This window comes from Diuraphis noxia, unplaced genomic scaffold, assembly GCF_037042655.1.
Source record: "Diuraphis noxia isolate RWA-SAM2 unplaced genomic scaffold, SU_Dnox_SAM2 contig0005, whole genome shotgun sequence".
In the NCBI taxonomy this organism is placed as follows: domain Eukaryota; kingdom Metazoa; phylum Arthropoda; class Insecta; order Hemiptera; family Aphididae; genus Diuraphis; species Diuraphis noxia.
In genome coordinates this window covers 17,491,201-17,510,408 of record NW_028301715.1, presented here as the reverse complement: position 1 = coordinate 17,510,408, position 19,208 = coordinate 17,491,201, and the positions used below count along the sequence as shown (strand labels likewise).

The window sequence follows — 19,208 nt, the reverse complement described above, 5'->3', positions numbered from 1 at the left end:
CTGTCGTCAAATTTAATTACTCCTGGTTTTGAAAAATTCAGAGAAATTTCTAAAGTTTTTAAATCCGAAGATATGCCTTTTGTTACCCGTAAAGGGGTATATCCTTACGAGTACACTGATGGGTGGAACAGGTTAGAAGAATCATGTTTACCGGAGTACAAAGATTTCTACAGCACCCTCACAGAGTCACATATTGAAAACGAAGAGTATAAACATGCAGCAGATGTATGGAACCACTTTAAATGCAAAACACTTGGAGATTATTCGGACTTGTATTTAAAGATTGATGTTTTATTACTGGCAGACATTTTTGAAAATTTTAGGGATCTGTGTTTGACTACATATCAACTGGACCCTGCATTTTACTACACAGCACCAGGCTTCAGCTTTGATTGTATGTTAAAATACACTTCAATGAAGCTTGAGCTACTCACCGAGTATGATATGTTGTTAATGTTCGAGGAAGGTAAATATTTCGCGATTATTTTTACTATAAAATTTAATTATTTATGCTCATAAGAATCAGAGGTGGATTGACTCAAGCTAGTATGAGATACGCTAAGGCAAACCATGAAAAAACACCTGATTATAACATAGATAAAGAAAAATCGTGGCTGATATATCAGGATTGTAAGTATATATATTTTATTTTATTTTTTTGTATTATTAAAATTTTATTTTAGGTAATAATCTCTACGGGTGGGCGATGTCACAGTACATGTCATATGGTGGCTTTAAGTGGGTCAAGCCATCGCTAGATGGTCTAAGTGATTTAAACGAAACATCTCCTATCGGCCGAATATATGAAGTTGACGTCAAGTATCCGGTAGAACTACATGATAAACATAATGACTTACCATTCCTACCTCAAAACAGTGTTCCATCAGGTTCTAAAGTAAAGAAACTCATGGCAACACTAGAATCGAAAAAAAATGATGTGATACATTATCGAAACCTACAACAAGCTATAGCCAACGGTCTCATAGTCGAAAAAGTAAATATATTGTCGTTTATACTTGACATACCTCAAAAATGTTAACATATTAATTTTACTATAGGTGCATAGAGTAGTTCAATTTAATCAATCAGCTTGGCTGTCTGAATATATCAATCTTAATACAGAGTTGCGGAAGAAGGCAAAAAACGACTTTGAAAAGGATTTCTTTAAGCTGATGAACACGAGAATTCCCGGGTTTTGTTGCCTTTCGGCTACAACCGTGGACCTCACATTAGCGCTGTGTGCTAGTCGAGAGCCGCGGAGGTTCACGGTCGGCGCACGTCGGCGAAGCCATCCGCACGTCGGCCACGCGTCGTCTACGGACCACGAGCACCGGGCGCAAACCCGTTCCCACCGAAGTCGAGAGAGAGTGCGCCCGTACCGTTTGGCTGAGGCGTACACGTGCCCTTCGCCACCCTGGTCGGGTCGCGAGCTATCCTCATCGCTTCCCGTATTTGGTCACGGGCAACCTCCGGTGCATATAGCTCCACCGGTAAGCTGGGTGGGCGCTAAGGAGAATGCTCACTCGGCAGCCTTCCCCTAGACCAAGCATCGGTCTTGTAACCACATAGTAGCTCCTGCTACAGCCACTCCGAAACCAATCCACCGTCGACCACGCAGCTGATCCATAAGCTGATGAACAATGCTATTTTTGGTATGTTAATATAAATCATAACTAATACTCGTTATATTAATTTCATTTATCTAGGAAAAACGATGGAAAGTGTAAGAAAAAGAATTAACATTGAACTGGTGTCTAGTGAACAGCGACTACAAAAACTTATTAACAAAACAACCTTTAAACACTGCACTACATACAACGAAAACCTACATGCGGTTACGTTAGAAAATAAAATCATTAATTTTTGTAAACCTATTTATATTGGTAAATATTCACTTTAAATTGACGTATACTGTTAGATTTTAATGTTTCAATTGATTACAGGTTTTGCTGTGCTAGATATTTCAAAGACCCTGATGTACGACTATCACTATAACGTTATGAAAAAACACTATGGCGATAAAATCGAGCTGATGTACACTGACACCGGTAAAAAAAAAAAAAATAGTGATATATCATTAATAATAATAATGTTATCGTAGATTCACTGGTATACTACATTCAGACCGATGATTTTTACAATGATCTGGTGAATAATTCTAACTTGCTTGATCGAATGGACACGTCAAATCTACCCCAGGACCATCCATGTTACATTGCTGAGAGAAAGAAGATTCCCGGGCTATTTTCTGATGAAACAGATGGGCACATTATGAGAGAATTTATAGCCCTTCGAGCAAAGTCCTATGCATACATTTTGGATGATGAAGAAAAAATCAAAGCGAAAGGCATCCGAGGTCATGTTATTAAAAATCACATGACATTTGAAAATCATAAAAAGTGTTTATTCGGTGAAACTGACTTCGATTTCTACCATCAAAATTTCTCCATTCGATCATTCAATCACCAACTTAATACTATAAAGATGAACAAATTAACTTACATCAGTTTTGATGATAAGAGAGTGGTATTGGACGATAAAATACATACCTTGGCTCACGGCCACTACTCTATAGAGTAAGCTAATACAATTATGTTTATGATTTATACTTATAATATTTTTAATTTTATAGGGAAGATGACGTTTGGCCGGAACTCGACTCTGAGGTGGATGCTGAAGGAGTGAAATGGAGTGAACAAGATAAAGATTCAATGAGAGCGTTTTATACATCTAACCTAACCCGTACATATCGATTTTTGTAAATACTGATTAATGTATATATTTATGTAAAATATAAATATTCTAACCTTTTTATAACCATGTATAAAAAACACAAAGTTAAAATATAATATATTATGTTTATTACATGACAAAAAAATATTGTATATTTACAATTAAATTTTTAAGAATTATTTATAAACCATTTCCTTATAGCAAATACTTTGTAAAATGTACATTGTTTTGGATTAAAACCCATATGAAAAATACAGCAAGGTAAAGTTTCGTCATCACATATTTGATCCAAACGAGGGCAGCCCAAGTCTTCAATGTTGACGAGTGCGACGTGTGGTATATACTCCATAAGAACTTGTTTTTTCTGTTCGCCTTTGACGTAAATGCATCTGAATTTTAATGAATTCAATATTCTACCGACTTCTTCATACTCTATGTCACCGTATTCTATAGATAGTTGATGATAATTACGTTCCAGCCACTTGTTAGTTTTACGACTTTTGTTGTCCTCCATCGATTTTGAATGTTTAAAAATCCAGTGTTGGGTCGCCCAAGTTTCTGTGTCTACTATAGTCATTTCTTTAATCATGTATTTATTGTTCAAGCCAAGAATGCATTGCATGTCCAAGATGGCTGAAGACATTATGGCTTGTCTTTATAATAAGTTTCTATAGTGTTAAGGCGGCTCAGTATAGCTGGTATTATTTTATTAATCTCAACTATAGTTTCTTTGATATTTTGTAATGATATTTCGCCTCTTGTCATATGCTCTGTAATCTCTATGCACTTTAATTCTAACTTTTCTGTTGGTTCCTCTTGAATTAGAATAGATTTATGATTTTCTTCAAGTAAATGCTCAATTTTATCGAGTTTATTCGAATACGATTTAATAATTTGTTCGAGATTTACTAAAAATTTATTTGTTTCACTAGACTGAGAACTACCAAACACGTTAATGTCTGTAGCTAGACTGACACTATTTCCTCATGTCACTTGTATTTATCCAACTATTGTGCGTATTATCGAACCCTAGCCATTTCACAAAAATTTTGTCCCCCTTCTTACGTATAACTTTCTCTACTAAGTAGTCATTTGGATAGTTTGTTTTCAATATTTCTTCTGAATAAAAGCAGCCAGCAATTGGTTTTCCAGTATAATCTTGCAATTGATAAGTGGTAGGTAATGTTTCATTAATTTTAGCAATTTTAAATATTTCTGTAGACCAGCTAGGCAAATAGCCTTTTGCAAATACACCTTTATATGTGCTTACACGAACGTTATCACCAACGTTTAATTTAATTTTTCCATCAATAATTTTTCTTTGTTTAATTTTGACTGTCGTTGGATCTGCATCAGCTTGCACTGGTGTCATGCTTATGGTCCTGTGTTTTGAGTTGTTGTACTCGTTAATCAATGAAGGTAAAATAGAAATCCATTCGTGTGAACCTCGTGCCGTAAACTCTCTAAACATTTTTTCTTTCAATGTGCGGTTGAAACGTTCTACAATACACGCTTTCATAGTACTATACTTAGAATACTTGTGTATGTTGTGCTTCTTCATCAAGGCATCGAATGTTGAATTGTAAAATTCTTTACCATTATCGAGCTGTAATAATTTTGGTGAGCGTTTGACCAGTATTTTAGACATTGCACTGGAAACTTCTTTAGCAATTTTGGATTTTAACGCTATTGCCCAAGCATATTTCGTAAAACAGTCTATCACACATAAAATATACTTGTACCCTTTATTTTTTTTCGAATATGGTATCATTTCGACCAAGTCGGCTTGCCATAGATCGTTTTTGCCATAAACATTAACCCTACGCCTTGTATATTTTTTTCTAGCTGGTTTGTGTAATTCGATTGAGATTTCACGTTTAGACATTTGGAATAAGTTTTATTATCCCTGCTTCACGCAATTCTTCGAAAATCGAGATTATTTCGTTTAAAACTCCTGTATTACCAGCTGCTTTTGACGCCAATAGTAACTTCAATCTATCGACTAGCTCGTTAGGATCGTTCCAGTATACTAAATTATGATTTTGTAATTTGACTGACAGTCCAGCGCCCGATGGAAACAGATTTTGGATTAAATCCGTGTATTTATTTCCACATCTTTTAATTTTTGTTCCGTCTGCTTTAAGATGAGCTGACGTTTGAGTTAATATTGATTTATATGTTTTTAAATCGTTTTTGGTATACAGTTTGGTAGAGGTAGTTTGGTAAAGCTTTCTCAGGTTCAATAACTTGTTCGTTTTCATAGAACGTAAATAATCCAACATCAGTGCCCGATAATATATCACTTAGCATTTTATATTTAGGTTGATCCAATGTTTTTAAATATATGTATACGTTGTGAAATCTTATTCCATTTATATGCGTTAATAACGTAAATATTAAATTAGTTTTCCCACAGCCAGAAGGACCCACGATAAGCGCACGTATCGTATTAGGTAGAAGCGATCCATGTCTCTGTTTCTTAAACGATGTAGGAGGATCCACGTTTTCAACTGTGAGTTTTATTCCTTGTTTGATGAAATTCATTATAAATAACTGAGCAACGACGAGAATGTAATCAGTACACAATGTCACTCGCTCGAAGAAGCACCAAGAATAAGGGCGGTGGGCTTATCAACACGCTTATAAGTAAATTACCAATCGAGCTGCACGTGCCTTGTATTTTTTTTTCTAAACATGATAATATTATATTTTCTTACTATTTTTTTTTATTTTAGGATATCAATACTGTGGGCCTGGTGCAAATTTAAAAAAACGATTAGCTCGAGGCGATAAAGGTATAAACCCACTGGACTCTGCTTGTAGAGATCACGATATTGCGTACGAACAGAGTAACTCTATCGCAGATCGTAACAAAGCTGATTATATATTAGAGCAGCGAGCCTGGGATAGATTCAAGTCGAGAGATTCCAGTCTAAAAGAAAAAGCTGTAGCTTTGGGCGTAACTACCGCCATGAAAGCAAAACGTAAAGTAGGTGGTGGTTGTGGATACAAAGCAGCGATCAAAGCAGCTAAAAATGTTATCAAGAAAAAAGTCAGTGAAAAAAAATTTATGAAATTAAGTAAAAAATGTGTAGCCGTCGCGCGAAGAACATTCAAAATTAAGAAGACCAAAGTTCCACGAACAATAAATATTCCGAAAAAAGGCGGTGTGAATCAACTTTGGTGAATTCAACATTGATATAGTTTAAAAACATTTCGAATTGTTTTAAGACAGCTGGTTGTGTCATAATTGATTTTTGTGTAATCGTTTCAAATATGCACCATTCCAAATACTTAAGTTGTATAAGGTGCTTCCGATTCAACAGTACTCTGCACCCGTCCTGAGTTTTTGATTCTATCACTATCACATTTTCTCCGCGATATTTTATAAAGTTCTGTTTCCAAAAATAACGTGCGCTTATATGTTAGTGTCTGCTCCAATACGAATGACAGCATATTACCCATCAGTGAAAATATACGTTTTAGAAAATCCGGTGTTATTTTGACATGCCGCGATGAGGTTAAAAAATGTACAACAACCTGGAATTTTTCGCTCGGGTCAATACCGACATGCATAAACTTACGGTTCGCAAAATCCAGTGTGTAATATGTAGATTCGATAAGTTCGGTCGGTGGTGATGGAGGTACATAAGTAAAATTCTTCTTGTACACTGCATCTATGTTTCCAATTGAACCAACCATGATTAAAATTATTTTTCAAAATAAAAACTCACTAAAAATTTTAAAGACTTGGAAAGAAAAAATAAGTGCACAACGGTGTAACGCAGCAGACGGACTAAACGGCTCATTCAGTCAGGAGTCTCTATAATAGGTGGGGGCATTTTTCAATTATAATGGTATAGCGGCGGTGGCGGTGGCGGTGGCGGCGGTGGCAGTGGCGACAGTGGCAGTGACGGTGGCGGTGGCGGGTTGCGGTGGCAGCGGGATGCGGGAGGCGGTGGTGGCGGTGGTGGCGGTGGTGGCGGTGGCGGTGGTGGCGGTAGTGGTGGCGGTGGTGGCGGGATGCGGGAGGTGGGATGAGGCTCAGTTGGCTCAGTTGGCTCAGGGTTGAGGGTTGAGGTTGAGGGTTGAGGTATCAGGCTCAGTTGGCTCAGTTGACTCAGTTGGCTCAAGGCTCAGGGCTCAGGTTTCAGAATCGGCTATTTCATAATACTAAACAAGATAAGAATTTATATCCACATTTTATCGAAAAATGTAATAAAATGAAATAAAATACAGATAAGTGCTTAAATAATATAAAGTAATTTTAAAATGTAGCGTGGGCCAGAAAAATAAGGTACGCGGGCTGCATGTGGCCTACGGACAGCCAGTTGCCCATCCCTGGTATATATTATTAATTATATTAAGTAAATATTAGTAGTATGTCTTACCGTCTTTTTGAAAATAAAAATGACAATAATAATATTAATAATTTGTTTTAAGCTGTTAACTGACATTTTCATTTTTTTTTAGTTTTTTTTTGCTATAAATGTCGATAAAAATTTATTTGTAGGGTAGAAAAGCTTGAAAATTTAATGCAAGGCTTCTAACACATTTTGACAATAGCAGTTGAAAAATATTTAATATATACATAGGCATGATATTTTTTTATAAGCAATTGAAGTTCAAATTTTGACCAAATACGTAAAAATTACGGCAAAGTTTAATATTATCATACATAGATATTCATAAAAGTTTTCCTTTTTAAATCTAAGATTGGAAAATTTAATACCAGTCTCCTAACATTTTTTTACAATAACAATTGAAAATTAAAAGAAATACATAGTCACATTTTTTTTTTTTTATATAATCATTTAAATTTAAATTTTGACAACATACGTTACAAAAAGTATATTTTATAATTCCCAATAGACCAACAAAATAAATTTGAGAAAGAATATATCCTTCACGTAAATTTATTAGGTAACGTTAAAAATGTATTATAAAGATGAATGAAATTTCAAATTGAAACAAAAGGTATTTCTTAACGTCTTTTTGAAAATAAAAATGACAATAATAATATAAATATTTGTTTAAAATTAATAAACCAAAGGGATTAAGAAGAAAAAAACTATTGAGAAATGATACACAATACAATCATTATAAGTTTTTGTTACAACGATTTTGTTCTGTTTAATTTTGAATTTGTCATTTGATAATTCCCGAAGAGAATAATGTAGAAATATGACAATAATTATAAAATATACTTACGATCTGGGTCTGTAAAAAAATATATATTAATAAACAATGGTTATTATAATATTATAATTATATTTAATTTTGAAATTATCTAAAAATTGTATCTAACAAGATTATTAAATCAAAAGATTAAGAAGAAAAAAACTATTGTCAAATGATAATAATGAGCAAATTGTTATGATAGACTTATTTTAAAGTTACAGCAGAGCCTCGATAGTCCGGACCCCCGATAATCCGGTGAAGGTGGTAATCCGGACGACAAAATTCCATTTGTTCGTAAATAAATTGTACGAAAATTCTCGCAACCCAATTAATGCATAAAATATTGTTAAAATACAATTTCGTTATTTTTATTACCTACTGTTCCTAGTAAAGACCTATACATGTATGTAGGTACGTAATACTAGTGAAATAATAGTGAAATAGTATTGAAATAAAAAATAAAATCTTAGTAATTTTAGTAGGTAATTTTGAAAAACCTCCGGTAATCCAGAAAAATTGATAATCCGGACGATGTTTGATCTGAATTCGTCCGGACTATCGAGGCTCTACTGTAATTGGTGGAGCTGAAATTATGATAGTGATATGCTAATGAGCATGGCGAGTGGCGTAGAAATATCTTATCGGTCAGGTTAGGTTCTCACCTGTCTTCCCCGCTCACCACTCCATTCTTTGTGTTTAATTGTTAAATTATTATAATTGTTTTCTTATTTATTCTCCTTGTTATATGTTCTCTGTTTAAAATTTTTTCTGTCATGATTTGATTTTTTCTATTATAGTAAGTCGCATTGTGCGCAATAATCTCAAAACTGAGTATCGTACCTTTTTTACTTGTCTTTGTAGCCAATGCGGCACGAAATTTATTATATTTGTTTCGCCATTAAGGCATAAAATCATTGGTGGGATTTTTTTTAATTTTATTCCATCGTCCGACTTGTCATGTGCGACGATAGCCACGTAAGTATCCACTGAATATGTTCTTTGTCGTCACTCACGCGATCTCAGGACTCATCCGTTGAGTTTTCGTGGATAAAATCACGCTTCCGCAAGACTGCCAGAAATCGCCAGGGTGTGTGAAAGGCCGCTTACATCGTTGTGCTGTTCATTCTGCGTAAGTGCGTAAGACCGCCAGCACTCGTCGTGGTGTGTGGGAGGCCGCCCAGGTCTTCCAGAACATCATTAGTCTCCATTTCTATCCGCCAAACAGACTTACAGACTTCAGTAGAATTAAGTGTAGTTATTAAGGTTGGTTAATTTATGTGAGCTCTGTGGTCATTGCAGCAGATCGATTCGACCACAGAGAGTCCCTCCCCATAACTAAACTGTTGCATCCTCATTCCCGTGTTCTCTATTCTCTTTCCTCGTCGTCGTTGTCACAGATGCACTTCATATTGCATACCCAACACATATAAGGAGTCGTCCACTTTTAGTTGCTTATCTACATCCCGTAAAAGTAATAAAATCACTAAACTCTGTTCTCGGACATCATCGAGTGCTCCATCGAATGGTCTACACTGTTGGGCCACGCCATTAATTATCATCAATATTTAATCAATGTAGGTTATAATATATATTAAACATTTTAAATTCTGAGCGGAGTGAGGAAGGTGTTGATCTTACAATGATGTGTGTTTTTTTTTGTGTCTGTCATTACGTTTTGGGGCAGTAAAAGTGCTTCGATTTTTTACTTCAGTAAATTGTTCGATCAGAAAGTGAATCTTGTTGGTACTTTGGGGGGTTAAAAGTAAAAAGTTCTAACATTAAAAAATAAATTTATTAAAAAGATGAATGAAATTAAAAATTGAAACAAAAAGTATTTCTTACAGTCTTTTTGAAAATAAAAATGACAATAATAATATTAATAATTTGTTTTAAGCTGTTAACTGACATTTTCATTTTGTTTAGTTTTTTTTTCTATAAATATCGATACAAATATATTTGTTGGATAGAAAACCTTGAGAATTAAATGCAAGGCTTCTAACACAATTTGACAATAGCGGTTGATAAATATTAAAAATACATAGTCATGATTTTTTTTATAAGCATTTAAATTTAAATTTTGACAACATAAGTTACAAAAAGTTTATTTTATAATTCCCAATAGACCAACTAAACAAATTTGATAAAGAAATATATCCTTTACGTACAATTATTAGGTAACGTTAAAAAAATGTATTAAAAATATCAATGAAATGACAAACTGAAACAAATAATATTTCTTACCGTCTTTTTGAAAATAAAAATAAAAATACAATAGTAATATTAATAATATGCTTTAAGCTGTTAACTGACATTTTAATTTTTCAATTTTTTAAGTTTTTTTTGCTAGAAATACCGATAAAAATTTATTTGTAGGGTAGAAAAGCTTGAAAATTTAATGCAAGGCATCTAACACATTTTGAACCTTGACGAATTTTATTGCAGAAGTGCAACATTACATATTCAACTCAGGGAGATCGTCTTACATTATTTAATAGTATTTTCAACTAGATACTTGTGTGAGCAAAGATTTTCTAGTCTACTTGTAATAAAAATAAACAGAGGAATCGCTTGGACGTAAATTAGGACATGCGTTTAGCTATGAGCAACATTCATCCGAGAGTTGAAGAACTGGTCAATGAAATGCAGTCACAAAAATCACACCAAGTACATTATTTATTTATTTTTATTTTATTTTACAATACGGGACGGACCCTTTAATACATGATTATATTAGTATAATAATAATAGTTTTGTTTATGGAAAAGAGGCTCAATTTTGGAGAGAGAATGAAGGCTCAGTGTTGGCAATGCACATTAGACGGATGATCGGTGAGTTAAGATAGTATTTTGAGGAAGAGAAAGGTATATGAAATGGAACAGATGATCGTGTACGGCGGGAGGGGACATTCAATGAGACACGGGATAGTGATTCAGGACTGTCAATTTTAGATGAAAGAAGATTGAATAGAAATGTCAAGTTAGCTGAATAACGACGATCGGCGAGGCTTTCTAAGGAAAAGAGGTGTTGGATTGGCGTGTAATCGTGAGGTGGACAGACTATCTTTAGTTTGTAAGCAGCTTGACGGAGGAATTTTCTTTGAACCCTTTCTATCATGCTACGTGTGGAAGCGGTGGACGGGTCCCAGAGAACGGAACCATACTAAAGGATGGGACGGACTAGGGAGCAGAAAAGAGTTTTTAGAGGGTTGAGCAAGTGGAAGTCTGAAGAGACACGGTTTATGAAACCTAGCAGTTTAAGAGCTTTACAACATATTATCTGAATATTCATATTAGGGCACAGGTTCCGTGTGAGAGTAAATCCTAAATCTTTTACATAATTATTACAGGTTGTTAAGGTGGTATTGTTTACGGAGTAAATATGCTCGATTACAGCATTTATACGACAAAAAGTCATTACTGAACATTTAGCTATATTAAGAGTTAGCCCCAAAAATTAACCCCACGCAACTAATCGCTGAAGGTCGTTTTGAAGAAGGTGACAGCCAGAGATGGATTTTATACGGAAAAAGATTTTCATATCAACCACAAAGATAAGAAATTTGGCATGCTGGAGGACGGAGTCGGCTGAGTTTACGAATAGGGCAAACAGAAGTGGAGAAAGAATAGCATCTTTTGGTACGCCTGAGGAGGGGGTAAAGTGGTCCGAAGAGGTGGAATCAACAGTTACCCATTGGATCCTATTTGTAATGTATTAGCAAAACCAGGAAAGTAGTGGTTCGCCGATTCCTATAGAGTCTAAAGTCGACATAAGATGATTATGATCAACACGATCGAAAGCCTTGAAGAAATCTGTGCAGATTACATCTACTTGGCAGTTATCGCGAAAAGAATCATATATATATATGAATGTAGACTAAGGTTACAAGTAATAGTTGATCTACCAGAGCGGAAGCCATGCTGCTCATCAATTGGGATATGATTCAAGGGAGAACGAATCGAATTAAGAACAAGCGTTTCAAATATTTTGGATAAATGAGGGAGGATAGTTATGGGACGATAGTTTGAAACATCAGTTGAATCACCAGACTTAAGTATGGGTCTAATAGAGCCAAGTTTAAGTGCAGACGGAAAAATACCCGAGTCAATAGAACGGAGAACCGTTTTTTAACGTGATGGTTAGGTTATTTTCACCTGCAGCAACTCGACGATCTAACTCAAGGTGACTGGTATGAAGTTGTTGACGTTCAAGTAAAGTTTTGTCACGTACAATGCTAGTAAGTGGTAGAAGAGACAAATTTTGGATTTTAGCTTGACGATAGGACGTTAGAACAGCAGAAGCAGCTTCACAGGAGCCAAAAGTAACAAAGTAGATATATATATGTATTCTATAACATATTATTGCATTAAAAGTGAATAAAATATGGAAAAATATGTTTACCATTTTTCTTAATCTTTGAACACCAAAATAATCCTGTCTTACTTTGTTTTTTGTTAATTTATCTCAAGTACCTACTTTGAATAATTGTTAAAGGTATTTTAAATTTTATCATCAACTAAACTAACTAAGTGCAATTTTTTAATAACTAATCACCCTAAATGTGAAAAATAGAATATATTTTTTTAGTGTTTCCAAACAGATTATCATACTATCCTAGTTCTTATCAGAATCTCATATTTTAAAAGATACGTTTCAGAGAAGACTTGTAGTATGTAACAACAAATATATTGATAATACGTACCAAGAATTACTGAAAACAATAATCTTTATTTAACTTACAACTCTTTAAGTACTTATATAATATACATTTTCCCTAAATAGTTAATATGCATATTTGCTATTAAATTGCAATAATCCTAGATTTTAAGAAAACTAGTCATTCAAATTGCTATAAAGTGTGTTCTAATTTTAATAACTAATTTATCATATTCTATATTACGATACAGTAAATTCAATTAATTAAATAAAACTACCTATCTAAATTATTCAAAACGATATCTTGATACGTAAAGTAGTTATTTTGGACTAGTTCGATAATACAGATATAAAATTAATATTCTCCCGGAGTAGTTAAATGTGCTTAATTGTTAAACAGAATTAAATATTTTTTTTTTTACAGAATGTAATTTTGTTATGCATTCATGACATGAAGAAAATAAGAAATTGGGATCGACCGTCGTCATTTATTTTTTTGCTTATCGAGAAGGTATACAATTTAAGTGAACTTTAAATTTATGAATTTTAAAAATTAGTTTGCAGGGTCCTAAATTAGTCAGCAATTGATTAATGTAGTGTTTGGTTTAATCATGAACCTAAATGAATTACAATTACTGTATATCAGTGTTTCCAAACCAATGGTCCTCGAACCACCATGACCAGCAGTCAAAAAAGACCCAGAATATCTCCAAGATGCTGTCATTGAAATGCAAAACGACTCTGACTCCGAAAATAAGTTTGATTCTGGTATGAACCTTGAGCGATTTTGGTGCAGAAGTGCAACATTACATATTCAACTCCGGGAAATCGTCACACTTTATTTACTAGTATTTTCATCTAGATACTTGTGTGAACAAGCATTTTCTAGTCTAATTTGTAATTAAAAATAAACAGAGGAATCGCTTGGACGTAAATGATGACATGTGTTTAGCTATGAGCAACATTCATCCGAGAGTTGAATAACTGGTCAAAGAAATGCAGTCAAAAAAATTACACCAAGTACATTATTTAATATAGTTATAGTATATTAATAGTAATAATAAATAATAATAATAGTATATTAATAAAATAATAAAAATACAAATTTTGTGTATTCTTGTTAATGAGGAAAAAAAGATCTTCCTAATTTTCTTAAAATTGAAGTGGTGGTCCGCGATCTATACAATATTGTCGAAGTGGTCCGTGATGGTAAAAAGGTTGGGAAACTTTGCTATATATTATTCTGATTAATTTTAAATTTGTCATTTGAGCGAATTATAATAGATCTCAAAGAAATTAAACATTAATGAAAAAAAAAAAAAAAAAAAACAGGAATCTGAATAACTTTATAAACAGTTCAAGTAATTGCAGAATATAATATTCATTATGTCAATAAAATTGATACAATAGTGAATAGGCTAATTATTCAGATTCTTCATCGATTTTTATATTAAGCTCAAGTTGTACATATCACACAGTGGCGTATTTAAGGTTTTTCCGCCTCTAGGCACTTTCCAATTCGTCGCCTCCCTCCCACCTCCATCCTTCCTACAATTATTTCTAAAACGTATTTAAATGTACAATTTATTATATTATAATATTATATTAAAAAAGATACATATATCTATATGTAGATATACTAATATGGTTAATTTTGAGCGAACAAAACTTAGTTGAGTTTGATTTCATCAAATGAAAAATACTTTTTCTAATTTTGTAAAAAAAAATTGTTGAAATTTGCCACCCTCCAATGTTGCCGCTCTAGGCCCGGGCCTATAGGGCCTGTGCCTAAATACGCCTCTGCTATCACAGACTTACTAGCTAAAAGCAATCACGATATACATCCATATCATACACTCATCACGTCTTCTGAATTAAAGATTTATAATACATATATATGTTTTCTATAACATATTGATGCATTAAAAGTGTATAAAATATGGAAAAATATGTTTACTATTTTTCTAAACCTTTGAACACCAAATAATCATGTCCTACTTTGTTTTTTGTTAATTTATCTCAAGTACCTACTTTAAATAATTGTTTAAGGTAATTTTAATTTTATCATCAATTAAACTAACAAGGTGTACCTAATATTTAACGACAAATTGCCCTAAATGTGAAAAATAGAATTATTTTAGTGTTTCCAAACAGATTATCATACTATACTAGTTCTTATCAGAATTTCACATTTTAAATGATACGTATCACAGAAAACAACTTAGGTTGTTCTTGTAGTATGTAACAAAAAATATATTGATAATACGTACCTTTAACGACTGTAAAATAACAATGTTCAATTAACTCACAACTCTTTAAGTATATCCATTTTTCATAAATAGATAATATGCATATTTGCTATTCATAATTATAAAAATCCTAGATTTTAAGAAAAATAGTCACTCAAATTGCTATAATGTATATTCTAATTTTATTAACTGATTTATCATATTATATATTACGATACAGTGAAATCAATTAATTAAATAAAACTACCCATCTAATTTAGTCAAAACGATATCTTGACACGTACAGTAGTTTTTTTGGACTATTTCGATAATCCAGATATAAAATTAATATTCTCCCGGAGTAGTTTAATGTGCTTAATTGTTAAACAACTTCTAGAGGAGTAAAAACCGTATTTTTTCTCTTGTTCCGTTGAGCGGTTGACATTATATCATATCAAGTTCAGAAGCGATATTATTTGGTTGAAATATACTCAAGATGTTGAGCGTATACTTCGGCTTTATCTTTCTCACTGCGTGCCTAAGTACCGTCTACCTTACGGATAGGTGGAACATGTTCACGAGGTATTTTAATGCTACAAGGCTTTCCACAGAGAGTTATCTGTATCGTCCGTTGCGGTTAAGCCCCTCAGATAAGATTTGAATGTTTTGTTTTTCATTTCGTTAATTTTCTCACGTACAATTTTACTAATACGATTCCATTTGGTTTTATCCGCTGGATGTCGCTTTCTATGCCAGGTTCTTCTCGCCTTACGCTTTTGTTGAATAAGTTCTCTTATTTCAATTGGGTAAGTGGTGTCCCGATTAATTCCTTCATGAATTATGGGTGTGGCCACTTTCGCTGCCTCAGAAACGTCATTAGTTAATTTTTGCACTACCGCATCAATATCTGATGATATTTTTAGCTTAACTGAAAGAGTGATGGTTTCTTCGAGAGCACTCCTAAAGAAATCCCAATCAGTTCTTTTGTTTGTAAGAAAGATTTTTCTTTCTTTCGTTATGACATTTGAGCTTAGTGAAAGTAACTCGGGAATATGATCAGAAGATAGTTCTATTAGTCCTTCAGCTTCAACATAGTTAGAGGAAATATTTTTAACTACGAAAAAGTCTAATAAATCAGGGATTTATTCGAATCAGTTGGCCAGTAAGTTGGTTTACTCATAGAACTGACTTCAGCGTTGATAGTATTGACTGCTTTAAATAGAGCAGTCATTTCTGAGTGATAAGTCTTGATCCCCAGTAGGTGTGTTTTGCGTTGTAGTCTCCACCGACAATGAATCTGCGTCCTAGCTTTTGAAAAAATCAATAAACTTAATTTTGTCTGCGCTTCCCTGTGGTGGGCAATAAATAGCCGTAACTGTTAGGTCATTGATGCTTAAGGTTGTGGCTTGTAAGTATAGTTCTTAGTGTTTCTCAAGCTCAAAAAGTTTAATATATTCTTTTATGATTATCGCCATACCTCCTCGAGCTTTACCAAGGATGGAGAGTGGTATAGATACTATAATTTCTAATTTTTAAGAAAGTCCAGGCTGTAAAATGTATTTCTGATATAAGAGCAATATCAATTTCATTCAATATCGCTTTCATTGTGCAAGAAATCATAAAGTTCTTGTTTGCGTTGTACTAGCCCATTGGCGTTCCATGCTATGATTCGCAGTGTGCGATTCATTTATTTTTATTTTTATTTTTGTTGTTAGACTTAGATTGATTACTTTCTAATCTATCTAGTCTAGATGTGACGCTTTCTAACGATTTTGTTATATTATTTAAAACAGATAATACTTCTATTAACGTTGGGTCGTTTATATTAGTCTGTTATTGTTGTTTAGACTTTGGGGCGTTAAATTAATACTGGGAGAGCTAGTCATCTGTGCATAAGATATAGCTGTTGTGACAGTTTTCGCTGGTTTTCGTTGAATGCGTTGTACTGCAGAAACCTTTCTTGGGTGTGCTTTTTCTTCTGCTTGTTTGTAGGCACTAGGCAGACCCTTCCAGTTTGCGGTACGTGCTTTACCGCAATTGGCACATTTAGCTTTTGATTTTTTCGGCTTATTGCAGTCTTCTGTTTTATGCTCTTCGCCGCATTTTACACACAAAGATTTTTTGTGGCAGTAATTTTGTGTATGTCCAAAAGACTGACAGTTTTTACACTGTGGTACATCTTTTTTCTTTCTTGGTGGTTATGTTTTAATTTTATGATAACATAGACTATCTAACTTGTAAATATCTTTGTTATTATCTTGTGGAACCAAGTCCACAAAAAATAGAGGTAATCTAATTCGTTTCTTTTCGCTGTTTTTGTCATTTAGGTTTAGCTTTTTTTTATGATTTGAATGTTTGAAACATCACATGCAGAAAAACCTTTGTCAGCTAGTTCTCTTTTAGTTTCACATATTTCAGTTTCTGGGTGCAATCCACGTATTACAACACGGGATTTATTTTCGGCTTTTAATTGATATCTATGAAACTCAATGTTGTTTTTTTCAAGAAATTTTAATGTTCGTCTAAACTGGTGTTCATCCTCTGTCAGGATTTTTATGTCACCGTTAGCGAAAGTTTTCAGTTGCTGTTCATGCTCTGGGGCTTCTTCACGAGTTAAATTGGTAACTAAGTGTTGTATGTAATTTACACCACATGCTGTTATTGGTGGTGGTTTATATCTTTTAGGCACTGTTTTGATGATATTATTATCTATTTCGTTGATTCGTTTATTACGTAGGTTTTAACTAGCTTCTGAGCTGTGACCCGTTTTTTCATGTACATATTTTGTATTGATTAAGTTTTCATTTATAGTAGTATTATTAAAATTAATATTACTCACTTGAAGGTCCAGTAATTGACTCTGCAATTGTGCATTACTCGCTTGTAATTCGATTACAAGTTTATTTAATGTTTCATTTTCAGTTTGTATGCGAACCAGAATTGCTTGGTCAGCTAAAATTTGAGCTGGCACCGTTTGAGCATTGTCCGTAGAGCCCATTGCTGGGCGGCGGTCTAAGCCATCACGCGCGATGACTTAAATAATTTGTGTTAGAACACTTGACACTTTTGCGTTGTAAGCAAAAACATCGTATAGATATATTTAATTTAATTAAATAAACAATTCGACACACGCGAGGGGAACGTACGTGTTGTTCGTTTAGCAGGCAAAATGCAACTAATGAAACTAAAAAAACTAAATGAAATTGATAAGAACATCAACACAAAAAAGGCACCTGGTTTCGACAAAATCAGCCCGCGAATACTTAAAGAGTTACCGAAGAAAGCGATAAACCTTTTAACACACATATACAACGAAATCCTACGACTAGAAAGTTTTCCTAAGCAATGGAAAAAGGCACAAGTGATTATGCTACTGAAACCCGGTAAGCCACCAGAACGAGTTACCTCATACAGACCGATATCGCTTCTCCCAAGTATGTCGAAACTCTTTGAAAAGCTTCTTCTTAAACGTTTAAAACCGCTTATAGAAGAAAGGCACCTCATACCAGATCATCAGTATGGGTTTCGGAACAAACATTCTACTATTGATCAAGTTTATCGTGTCACAAACGTAATAAGCAAGGCGTTGGAAGAAAACAAATATTGCTGCGGAGTATTTCTAGACGTAGCCCAAGCCTTTGATAAGGTTTGGCATAAAGGACTACTAATAAAACTACGAGAATAACTACCACATACCTGGTGCGCACTTATAGAATCTTATCTGACTAAAAGACAGTTTCGAGTTATGCACGAAGAAGCAATAACAAACTGGAAAAACATATCTGCCGGAGTACCTCAAGGTAGTGTATTAGGACCTACTCTTTATCTGCTATATACAGCTGACATCCCAACCAATAGTGACTCAATTACCTCTATGTTTGCTGACGATACAGCAATTTTAGCAACAAGTACCTATTGATCACGATACTGCGATTGAAAACGTACAAACCTCAATCGATCGTATATCTAACTGGACAAAGTGATGGGAAATCAAGATAAATAGTGATAAGTCAGTACATAAGAATTATACTCTACGTAAAACCGAAAATCTCCGAGTGTCGCTGGATCACATGACAATCCCACAAAAAGATTCAGCCAAATACTTGGGTATGCACCTTGATTCTCGCCTTAATTGGAAACATCATGTCCGACAGAAAAAATTGCAAATAAAAGAAAAAATGCGCTAGCTATACTGGCTAGTTGGTAGACATTCCACGCTAGACCTGGCAAAACAAACGGCTTCTATATGTAGCTGTTATCATACCAATCTGGACTTATGACATATAACTGTGGGGCTGTGTCAGTAAATCCGACATCGAGTCATTCAACGCTGTCAGAATATTTCCCTTCGTAGGTACCATTGTCGCAGCATACCGGTTCGACAGGAATGAAATCATTCATCGAGACTTGAAT

General features: G+C 33.9%; 2 protein-coding genes and 1 pseudogene across 2 annotated transcripts; all 3 read left to right on the top strand.

Moving 5' to 3' along the window:
* The first annotated feature begins 14 nt into the window (after nt 1-14).
* Nucleotides 15-1,541, top strand: LOC149054994 (uncharacterized). The gene is made up of 4 exons (XM_089229482.1): nt 15-466; nt 520-630; nt 684-1,008; nt 1,067-1,541. Exons 1-4 carry the CDS (start codon nt 73-75, stop codon nt 1,539-1,541), a joined length of 1,305 nt encoding a protein of 434 aa, XP_089085608.1. The 5' UTR covers nt 15-72.
* A 171-nt stretch (nt 1,542-1,712) lies between these two features.
* LOC107171850 (uncharacterized) lies at nt 1,713-2,762 on the top strand. The gene is made up of 4 exons (XM_089229481.1): nt 1,713-1,883; nt 1,944-2,048; nt 2,102-2,576; nt 2,633-2,762. The coding sequence occupies exons 1-4, from the start codon at nt 1,715-1,717 to the stop codon at nt 2,760-2,762; spliced, it is 879 nt and encodes a 292-aa protein (XP_089085607.1). The 5' UTR covers nt 1,713-1,714.
* Nucleotides 2,763-5,318: 2,556 nt separating this feature from the next.
* Nucleotides 5,319-5,920, top strand: LOC149054993 (uncharacterized; annotated as a pseudogene).
* Nucleotides 5,921-19,208: the final 13,288 nt, after the last annotated feature.